Raw genomic sequence first — 12,014 nt, forward strand, 5'->3', positions numbered from 1 at the left:
GCTTCTCTCAGTGTCTCCCCAGCCATATTCCCACACCAGCAGACACCTTGTGTCTTAGGGTGGGCTCTCTAGAGAAGCAAAACCAGTAAAGTGTATAAATATACATTACAGAGAGATTTATATCAAGGATATGGCTCACACCATGTAGAGGCTGGAATGTCCCAAGTCCGTGTGCCAAGATAGAGGCTTCTCCTGATTCACACAGCCACAGGGACTGGAAAATCCAAGATCAGCATTTCAGAGAGCAGGGCTCCTGCTCACAGTCTGCGAAGATCGATGAATCCCAAGATCGGCAGGCAAAACCACAGGTAAGCTGCTAGCTCAAGTCCCCAGAACAGGAGGTCACATGAACAGGAGCCAGTGGCAGGATCCAGCATGGCCAAAAAGCCCCCAAGCCTTGCCAGAATGTCCACTTATATTCGATGCAGGCCACAGGCTCAAGGAAACTCCCTTTCAATTGTTTGGTTACTCACAGCAGATCCTATCATGGGGGTGACCACATATCACATCTCAACAGGGAAGTGGTCACAACATTATGCAAGTCCCAAAACATTGAGAATCATGGCCCAGCCAAGTTGACACACAATCTTAACATCACATTCAACCCCTTGTCACCATGACACCTGTACACATCTCCTTAAACCATACATAATCTATGAATAAAGACAATTATAAAGTCATATTTGCACCTAAGATAATACAATGAACACACATACACCCAAAAATGCACTGGCCCTGTTTACATCTTATATTTTAAAAGTGAAGAAAACAAAAATATTTGGTGCACATATACAAAGCAGAAATACTCATAACAATTACAGTCCTCATTTCCGCAACTGGTCATGTGGCTGTAACTGATACTTAGAACTACCTTCTTCCATCACCCATCCTGTATTCCCTTGGCCTCAGCAAGCACCCTAGCTGGTTGTGCTTCTGTGCTTGGTGGGGTGACCCAAACCTTCATTCCTGAATGGTCTGGGCTATTAGTAGTCATGTCAGAATTCAGTTGCTGTAGTTTTCCATTGACTTTAAAATCACAGGACATGGTAGTACTGACAGACACCCTAAGGGATCTCCTGCATTCCAGACATACTCTTCTTTACTTCCATTACGTAATATCCACCCAATTTCCTCTTGGCAATCAAGATCAATTACACCAGCCAGTATGGTAACTTCTTTGCCTGTTGGACCAGAGTCATAAGGAGATCAAAGTGGCCAGGTGGCATTCTTAGCTTCCAGTTCAATGGAATCAGTGACGTGTCTCTAGGTGGGAGCATTCCTCCTTTTGGAACTAAGACCACTAGACCTGCAGAGCATAAGGTCGGGGAACAGGAAGCAAAAATCTTGTGAATGGGTCACTAGGGTAATAGCGAGTGGTGTCATTCCCATTTCTACCCCTTGATTCCTGGACCTATGAATCTGGCTATGGGAGAAACAGCACCATATATTGGATGCTGGTTTAGACCATATACAGCCTCCTGGAGAACACTGCCCCAACCTTGCAAGGTATTGCCACCTAGCTGGAACCATAATTGCATCTTTTGAAGGCCAATCCATCATTCTATCAAGTCAGCTGCTTCAAGGTGATGGGGAACATAGTAGGACCACTGAATTCCATGAGCACAGACCCACTGTCACACTTCTTTTGCTGTGAAGTGAGTCCCTTAATCCAAGGCAATGCTGTGTGGGATACCATGACAGTGGATAAGGCATTTTGAAGTCCATGGCTTGTAGTTTTGGCAGAAGCATTGTGTGCAGGGAAGGCAAATCCATATCCAGAGTAAGTGTCTATTTTAGTAAGAACAAAACACTACACTTTCTATAACTGAAGTGGTCCAATGTAATCAACGGCCACTAGGTTCCTGGATGATCACCTCAATGAATGGCACTATCTGCCACTGATACTTTAAGCACCATTGGATCAGGTGGGTCATATGGTCCAAGTGGCAGAGCAGCTTGCACAGCAGCCTGAACTTTTCGTAGAGCCTTCTTTGTTCTGGACCCCACTCAAAACTAGCAATTTTTCGAGTCACTTGGTATATAGGCCAGAGTAGCACACTCAGATTAGGAATATGTTACCTCTGAAATCCAAAGAGGTCCACTAGATGTTGCGCCTCCTTTTTAGTTGTGGGAGGAGCCAGCTGCAATAACTTATCCTTCACTTTAGAAGGAATACCTCGACGTGCTTCACACCACTGGACCCCTAGAAACTTCACTGAGGTGGAAAGTGCCTGAATCTTTGTGGGATTAATTTCCCACAATCTAGCAAGCAAATGTTTTACCAGTAAGTCCAGAGTCTTTGACACTTCTTCCTTAATAGGTTGAATCAGCATACTGTCATCAATGTAATGGACCAGTGTGATGTTTTCTGGAAGGGAAAGGCACTCAAGGTCCCTTCAGACTAAATTATGACATAAGGCAGGAGAGGCAATGCAACCCTGAGGTAGGCAACTGAAGGTGTATTGCTGGCTTTGCCAGCTGAAGGCCAACTGCTTCTAATGGTCCCTCAAAAGCAAGTATGGAGAAAAAGGCATTAGCCAGATCAATAGCTGCATACCAGGTACCAGGAGATGCATTTATTTGCTCAAGCCATGAGAAAATTAATCTGGAGCAGCAGCTGCAATTGGAGTCACCACCTGGTTAGGTTTTCGATAATCCACTGTCATTCTCCAAGATCCATCTGTTTTTTGTACAGGCCAAATAGGTGAGTTGAATGGGGATGTGGTAGGGATCACCAGCTTTGCATCCTTCAAGTCCTTCATGGTGGCAGCAATCTCTGTAATCCCTCCAGAAATGCAGTATTGCTTTCAGTTTACTATTTTACTAGGTAAGGGCAGTTCTAATGGCTTCCACTTGGCTTTTCCCACCATTATAACCCTTACTCCATTTGTCAGGGATCCAATGTGGGGATTCAGCCAGTTGCCGAGTATATCTATTCCAATTATGCATTCTGGAACTTGGGAAATCACTATGGGATGGGTTCAGGGACACGCTGGACCTACTGTGAGATGGATGTGAGCCAAGACTCCATTAACAACCTGACTTCCACATGCCCCCACACCGACTGGTGGGCCACAGTGATGTTTTGGGTTTCCTGGAATTAGTGTCTATATCCAGTAATCCCCCAAAAGTCTGAATATTTTCTTTTCCCCAATGAACAGTCACTCTTGTAAAAGGTCATAGATCCCTTTGGAAGGCTGGGAGAGAGACTGCGAGTATAAATTTTTGGCAGTGTATTGGAGTCCTTCCTCAAGGGGACCTGGCCTCCCTTTCACTCAAGGGGTTGTGGGTCTTTAAACTCACACATGTCTGGGAATTGATTGAGGGACCCTGACTCTCTTTCGGGTGATGCAAGTTAGACTGGTGTTCACCTGACCTAGAATTCATCTGTTTATACAGATCAAATAAATATTTAGTAGATTTCCTATCTATTTCACTCCTAGGAACACCATGACTAAGTAGTCAACATGATAAGTCCGTATAAGTCAGACTACTCTGACTGAATTCATTGTCCATTAGTATACCAAGGCAGGTGTGGTACTTCAAGCTGATTTATTATAGGCCACCACATAATCCATGCTTCAGCAACCCAACCAAATAAACTATTAGATACTTTCCTAACTTCTTGAGTTGAAATATTGTGCTTAGTGGACCCATATCAATAAACTCAGACTGATCTATCTTTACGTTCCTTACACAATTATATTACACCCTTGTTACCCATTCCCACACATATTACCCAGGTTTCTGTTTGTACATATTAGAAAAGTCCAGCAGTTCTCTTGGACTGTAGCATACCTCCTCCTGGGTCACACTTCTTACTTCACCTTTTAAGGCTCAGTGGGACTTAAGTCTAGTATATGTCCAGAAGCCAAAATTGGTGGTGGGAAGTGTTTTGAGGATATTCAGAATCATCTTGTAAAGCATGTGCCTCAGGCAATGCCCCAGGCAATGACTCAGATAACGGCTCTTTAGAGGCAGCTGAGCTAATATCATTAGATCGGACTGGAGGGGCTAATGGTTTTACTGGGCAAGGCGGTTTAGCAGACAAACATGTAGTAATCTCCTCAGATGAGAGTGACAGGGCTGGTTCTGTTGCCGGGAGTGATTTGACAGAATTTAGGGGATCGATGTCTCCAGCTTGCTGATTATCTGCAGATATGTACCCATCCCAAGTTTCAGGATCCCATTGCTTCCCAATCACTGCCCTCACTTTAACTTTAGACACTTCTCAAGGTTGGCAGTTGAGCTGGTGTTGTAATTCAGCCATTCTTACAATAAGACTGTGGGTTTGGTTTTCATCAATATCAGCTCTGTTACTACAAGAAATAAGAGTTTCTTTCAAAACACAAGTGAAAACTTTCAGGTCGTTTATGCAGCACTTGAGCTCTGGACCTGATGCCCTGAGAGCATCTCTTTCACCAGTATGCGTAGTGAAAGTAGGACCAACCAACTAGCTTCCTTATACTTCTCATTCTGACTAAATTGTAGAAGGGTGTCACACACACAATCACTCAGAGCCTCATCTTTCACTGATATCTGATCTATTTGGATTGCGTATTTGGATTGGCACCTTATGCCGTGGATTAGTAGTGCCCTCTTTACTACTGGAAACAGAGTCATCAATATCTTTACAACTAACCAGACTTGAGAATCAATTTAGAACTCTTCCTTTCAATTTTGTTTCCCTAGACTCACTCTCAGTACCAAACGTCTCAGGCTGGGTTCTCTAGAGAAACAAAACCAGTAAAGTGTATAAATATATATACAGAGATTTATGTCAAGGAAATGGCTCATGAGGTTGTAGAGGTTGGAGTGTCCCAAGTCCATGAGCCAAGATAGAGGCTTCTCCTAATTCATGTAGCCACAGGGGCTGGAGAACCCAAGATCGGCAGGTAAGAGGACAGGGCTCTTGCTCACTGGCTGCGAAGATCGATGAATCCTAAGATCAGCAGGCAAAACTACAGGTAAGCTGCTAGCTCATGTCCCAAGAACCAGAGGTCAGACGAACAGGAGCCAGCTACAGGATCCAGCATGAGCAAAAAGCACCCAAGCCTTGCCAGAATGTCCACTTATATTCGATGCAGGACACAGCTCAAGGAAGCTCCCTTTCAGCTGATTGGCTACTCACAGCAGATTCCATCATGGAGGTGATCATGTATCAAATCTCAATAGGGAAGTGATCACAACATTATTCCACTGCCAAAACACTGAGAATCAGAGCCCAGCCAAGTTGACACACAATTTTAACCATCACACCTTGTGTCTCCAGATTTTCTCTATGTCTCACAACCCTGGCCCATCCCACCCTGTTCCCTCTTCACATCCCTCGTCTCTCTTGCCCACCTCCCCCAGGTTTCCTCCCCCAGCACACTTCCATCCCTCAGACCAGAGACAGCTGTCCACCCTTTCTGGCATGGTAAAGCCATCAGACCATCTCAGAGGAGGTTCCACCCTTTCTAGCTCTGCTTCCCCTTGATGTGTATGTGGATCTGTTTCAAGCCAAACCGTGAAACTCCACCTTACTCTTGTCCTCGCCTCCTCTTATGCCTAATTTATACCCGCCACTGCTTCCCAAGAAAAGTGAGGCAAGTCTTAACATTACAATGGTTAGGAAAGAGAGAAAGAGTTCGACCAGGCTAGACAAAGAGAATGTCATGGCTATAGGCTATATCTGGAGATTTACTCATATGGTCCCACTGTGCAAAGCTGAGCTTTAAGCTCCCTCGAGGCCGAGGAGAGTTTGCTTATTAGCTCTTTACCCTATGATGTTTGGCCTTGAGTAGGGTTAGCTCTGAATCCAGGCCTTAATAACAGGTGGCCTTGGCTCAACTGGCTGGTTTCCAAGGGACTCATGAGCATCACGGCTGGGTGTCAGGCCTGGTGCTGGGGTCACTTACAAGAACAGAGACACTTGCACCTCCTGCAGATTCTCCAAAGATGGTCACTGAGCCTGGGTTCCCTCCAAAGTTGGCAATGTTCTCCTGGACCCAGTGCAGTGCAGCCACTTGGTCCAAGAGACCCCAGTTCCCCGGGCTGTGCTCATCCCCGGTGCTGTGAGTGAGAGAAGAGGGTGGGGGTGGGGACAGAGATGTCACAGCAAAAGCTCTCAGAACTGTAGATGGGGTGGGGGGCTCCAGCTGGGCCTTCCAGTATAAGACTGGGCTTCCACATCCCTGACACAGGGGTCTTTAACTACCTTCCCCTTCTGTCACATTGTTCCGTTTGGGGCTCTACATTCATTCATTTGGCAAACATTTATTTGTCAACCCTTAACTGCTGTGCTGCATGTTAACTGTCATAACAGAGGAATGTACAAAGTACTGATCTGAATATTAAAGAGGAGGTAACATTTGGGTGGGTCTTGTAGGATGAACAGGCACTTGGTAGGTATAGTAGGTGCTCTAGACAGAGAGGACAGCATAGGTGGCTCCAAGGAATGAGAAGGTGAAGGGAGGAGGAACTTGAATGTCTTACTATGGAGCTTAGCAAAGGTCACCTTGGAGGCTGACCCCCTCAGAGCTAGGTCCTAGCACCCTTATTTGAGGACCAGGTTGCAGATGGGAGAATCCAATCTCTTACCTGAAGAATCCCCAGATCCCCAGGCGATACTGAATGGTCACCACCACCACATCTTCATGGGCAGACAAGGCTAGCCCATCGTACATTGATGCGCCACCCATCATCAGACCACCTCCATGGATCCATACCATTACCTGGACAGGAGGAAGCTACCATGTTGGTTATAGGAAGCAGAACTAGAAGGAACCTCTAGAGGTTGTTTGGATTGGCCATCAACCTCTTGGTCACAAACAAAGGAGGCCATTGCCCAAAGCCCGCAGTCCCCAGCAAGGTTGGAGCCTTATCTCCCATTCTCCCAATGAAGTTGAAGCCACCACACCACTCAGTGTATCCTGGCTGCCCCCACTGTCCTCCCTAGCACATCAAATCTCACCTGAACTTCAAGGCTCCTCATGCTTTCAGTGAGAGCAGCACAGGCCAAGGGTGTCATGTTTTCCCCAACACTTTCATTGTCCTCATGCCTGGACCTCACAACCAGCTCAGCAAACACTGCATGGAGCAGCTTTTGTGTTTCAGCTTTGCCTGACCTAGCTCTTCTGTGAGGAATGGAACTTCTCCCCCAGAGCAAATGATTATCCCAAGAGTAGCACATGTCCCTGATGATATCTCTTCCTAACATGCCTTGCCTCCTTCCCTCTGCATCCTCTGAATCCCCAGACACCAGCAACCCTCCAAAGCCCAGCCTAAAATCAGCCTCTTCCAAGTTGAGACCCTGCCATGTGCCAGGGACTGTGCTAAGAATTGAGGATGAAAGTGGACATAACCATTCACAGCTCATGGTTCTTGAATTAAAAGAATTCACATAACTGGGGAGAAGTGGGAGTGGCTAAAATAATACTAATGTCAATAAAAAGAAGACACACTTTTATAACACACACTATGTGCCAGGTACTGTTCTAAGCACTTCAGATCATTTCATGTTCATTAAACCACCCATGAGGTGGGGCCAAGATGCCTGAATAGCCAGGTGATTCCAGCTATCCAGCTTACAACAAAGACCTAAAAATCAAGTGAAACAATTGTTTTTATGACAAGCTAGGAGCCCTGAACATCAATGGCAAAGTTAGAAAACGGACTGAGTAGCATGAGGAGAAAGAGATGGTTCAGAAGTGGAGAAGACTTCCTGGAGTTGAATCACTGGAATCCCTCAGGCACAACTCACAGGAGAGGATGTGGTGGGCTGGTGGTAGCGTTCAGCCGCAGCTTCCTCAGGGAGAAGCAGCCAGCTGCACAGCCTACTAACACCTCTAGAACTAGAGAAGAACAGCACTCTCGGCAAAAGCTAAGTATTTGCGTATATTTAACCACGCCCCCGGAGCCCAAGCCAGCTTCAGGGCTGCTGATTTCCCTAGGCCTGAGACAGGCCCATTTGAGCACCCCACTCCATGCTCCTGGGCTTGGAGAAGGAATACATTCACACCAGGGGAAAAGATAATTTGTCAGCTCCACTAACATGGGGAGATCAGGACAAAAGAGGCTCCTGTCCAGGCATAAACACTTCATGGACTTTGAATAACTTTCCGTCCTGCATGGACCTCTGTGGGCCTATTTCAGGAGAATAGGCCCTTCCTGGCAGACTGCAACTGTTTAAGCTGTGTGGTGGAGAGGTGCATGTTTGATATTTGACACTGCTTTGCCTATTAAGCAGGCTCCTCCTATACCCACATCAGGGGCCTAAGGACTGGTGGCTCCACTCAGGTCACCCAGCCACCCACAACAGGGTTCTTAGAATAACTGGTACCTCCCAGTCCATACAAACAAAAGCCTTGGGTGCCCATGGTCTGTCTGCAGAACCCACCCACCTGTACGATCTAGGGAATGTGCTTTCCTCAGAGACACTCAGGGGAAAATTCTCAACCCCCTGCCCTGTTCAGAGTGTGATCCCCTGCTGCAACCAGATACTGGTACCTACACCAAACACCCCTGCCCCTCTAAGACTGTAGGACAGAGACTGTAACACACATTGATAACCAGCCACCGGGACACCAGCTGAATCCACACGAGTGAGTGGACTCATAAGCTCATACACCTGATAACAGCTCTAGCCATCTGGTGACAGGACATCAGAGCTCCAAAGGTGAAAATAATCAAGCTAGCTCACTCAAGCAACCCATTTGGACATATCAAAACAAAAGAAAACAAACCAAGAAACTATGACAGAGTACACAAACATAAAATAAACTAATACAATGACTTACAGATGGCTCAGAGACAAGTCAATATCAAATCACATAAAGAAACAGACCATGATTGCTTCAACAAGCTCTCAAAACACAGACTCAAAGGATCTTCTGGATGAAGGTGGCTTCCTGGAATTACCAGATGCAGAATTCAAAAGATTAATATACAGAACTCTTCAAGACATTAGGAAGAAGATCAGGCAATATGCAGAACAAGCCGAGGAACACACAGATAAAAGAGTTGAAGAAATTAAAAAGGTTATTTGAGGACATGAAAAATTTAATAAGCTCCAAGAATCCATAGAGAGACAGCAATCAGAAATTCAGAAGATTAATGATAAAATTACAGAATTAGACAACTTAATAGAAAGTCGGAGGAGCAGAATCGAGCAAGTGGAAGGCAGAATTGGTGACCTTGAAGACAAAGCACTTGGCACCAATATATTTGAAGAAAATTCAGATAAAAGAATTTTTTTAAATGAAGGAAACATAGGAATCATGAGGGACTCTATCAAGAGAAATAACCTACGAGTGATTGGAATGCCAGAACAGGGAAGGATAACAGAAAATACAGAGAAAATTGTTGAATAATTGTTGTTAGAAAACTTCCCTGATATCGTGAAAGATGAAAAGATATCAATCCAAGATGCTTATCGAACTCCATATAAGGTAGATGTTAAAAGAAAGTCACCAAGGCATATTATAGTCAAATTTGCCAAAACCAAAGATAAAGAGAATTTCAAGAGCAGCTAGTGATAAATGAAAAATCACCTACAAAGGACAGTCGATAGGAATAAGCTCAGACTACTCGGCAGAACCCATGCAGGCAAGAAGGCAATGGGATGGCCTATATAAAGCATTGAGGGAAAAAAATTGCCAGCCAAGAATCATATATCCAGCAAAACTGTCTCTCAAATATGAAGGTGAAATTAGGACATTTCCAGATAAACAAATGTTTAGGGAATTTGTAAAAAGCAAATCAAATCTACAAGAAATACTAAATGGAGTTCTCTGGTTAGAAAATCACTAATATCAGTATCATTCCAAGGCTAGAACACCGGACAGAGCAATCAGATGTTAACCCAGAAAGGGAAATCACAAAAATAAATCAAGACCAAAAAAATGCTCAAGACAGGGAAACAGTGATGTCATTATGTAAAAAAAGACAACATTAAAATAACAAAGAGGGACTAAGAAATGTAGTCATAGGTCTTTCATATGGAGAGGAAGACAAAGCAATATAAAGAAATAAAAGATAGGTTTAAACTTAGAAAAATAGGGGTAAATATTAAGGTAACCACAAAGGAGACTAACTATCGTACTCACCAAAATAAAATACAAGAAAAAAATACAGACTTGGCAGAAAAAAAAAAGCAACAATGAAGAAGAGGAAAGGGCAGTATAAAAACTGCTCACCACAAAAAATTAAGTGGGAAATAGAATCTGTCAACAACACACAAAAAAAGACATCAAAATGACAGCACTAAACTCATACCTATACATAATTACTCTGAATGTTAAAGGACTAAATGCCCCAATAAAGAGACAGAGTGGCAGAATGGACAAAAAAACATGATCTGTCTATATGTTGCCTACAAGAGACACGCCTTAGGCTTAGAGACATAAACAAACTAAAACTCAAAGGATGGAAAAAAATATATCAAGCAAACAATAACCAAAAAAGAGCAGGAGTGACAATATTAATTTCTGACAAAATAGTCTTTAAAGTTAAATCCACCACAAAGGATAAGACAGGACACTATATAAGGATTAAAGGGACAATATACCAGGAGGATATAACCATATTAAATACCTACGCTGCCAATGACAGGGCTGCAAGATACATAAAACAAACTCTAACAGCATTGGAAAGTGAGATAGATAGCTCCACAATTATAGTAGGAGACTTCAACACACCACTTTTGGTGAAGGACAGGACATCCAGAAAGAAGCTCAATAAAGACACAGAAGATCTAAATACCACAAGCAATCAACATGAACTTATAGACGTGTACAGAACACTCCTCCCAACAGCAGCCAAGTATACTTTGTTTCCTAGTGCACATGGAGCATTCACTAGAATAGACCATATATGAGGTCATAAACAAGCCTTAGCAGAAACCAAAACATTGAAATATTGCAAAGCATCTTCTCTGACCATAAGGCCATAAAAGTAGAAAACAATAAAAGAAAAAAGCAGGGAAAAGAAATCAAACCCTTGAAAACTGAACAATACCCTGCTCAAAAAGACTAGGTTTTAGAAGACGTTAAGGATGGAATAAAGAAATTCATAGAATCCAATGAGAATGAAAATACTTCCTGTCAGAACCTTTGGGACACAGCGAAAGCAGTGCTCAGAGGTCAATTTATATCAATAAATGCACATGTACAAAAAGAAGAAACGGCCCAAATCAAAGAATTATCCCAACAACTTGAACAGATAGAAAGAGATCATCAAAAGAAACTTTCAGGCACAAGAAGAAAGCAAACAATAAAAATTAGAGCTGAATTAAATGAAATAGAAAACAGAAAAACAACTGAAAGTGTTAACAAGACCAAAAGCTGGTTCTCTGAAAAAATTAACAAAATTGATAAGTCATTGGCCAAACTGACAAAAGAGAAACAGAAGAGGAAGCAAGTAAACAAAACAAGAAATGAGATGGGCGATATTATAACAGACTCAAGCGAAATGAAAAGAATCGTATCAGATTACAAGGAAAAATTGTACTCTAACAAATTGGAAAACCAAGATGAAACGAATGAACTCCTAGAAACACACTACCTACCTAAACTAACACAAACAGAGGTAGATCAATTAAATAGACTCATAAGGAAAGAAGAGATTGAAAAGGTAATCAAAAAACTCCCAACAAAAAAAAGCCTTGACCTGGATGGTTTCACTGCAGAGTTCTACCAAACTTTCAGGGAAGAATTAACACCATTACTACTAAAGGTATTTCAGAACATAGAAAAGGATAGAATACTCCCAAACTCATTCTATGAAGCCAGCATAACCCTGATACCAAAACGTGGTAAAGACACCACAAAAAAAGAGAATTGTGGACCTATACCCATCATGAACTTAGATGCAAAAATCTTCAACGAAATTCTAGCCAATAGAATTCAACAACTTAGCACCATGATCAAGTGGGATTCATACCAGGTATACAGGGATGGTTCAACATTAGAAAAGAAATGATGTAATCCATCATACAAATAAAACAAAAGACAAGAATCACATGATTTTATCAA

The 12,014-nt window shown here is 43.1% G+C and overlaps 1 protein-coding gene across 6 annotated transcripts in view; it reads right to left on the reverse strand.

Annotated features, from left to right (window-relative positions):
* LOC126064515 (liver carboxylesterase 1-like) overlaps positions 1 to 12,014 on the reverse strand; it is a 283,681-nt gene that overhangs the window by 54,190 nt on the left and 217,477 nt on the right. For 2 of the 6 annotated variants that reach the window (XM_049863671.1, XM_049863672.1), the window contains 2 exons: positions 6,583 to 6,716; positions 5,901 to 6,054 (listed from right to left, as the gene is read on the reverse strand). The exons of the other annotated variants lie outside the window; for them this stretch is intronic. In XM_049863671.1, the coding sequence (XP_049719628.1) occupies positions 5,901 to 6,054; positions 6,583 to 6,716 (288 nt within the window). The remainder of the gene's footprint in view (positions 1 to 5,900; positions 6,055 to 6,582; positions 6,717 to 12,014) is intronic. 6 annotated transcript variants of the gene reach the window in all.

This window comes from Elephas maximus, chromosome 21 (assembly GCF_024166365.1).
Source record: "Elephas maximus indicus isolate mEleMax1 chromosome 21, mEleMax1 primary haplotype, whole genome shotgun sequence".
NCBI lineage: Eukaryota > Metazoa > Chordata > Mammalia > Proboscidea > Elephantidae > Elephas > Elephas maximus.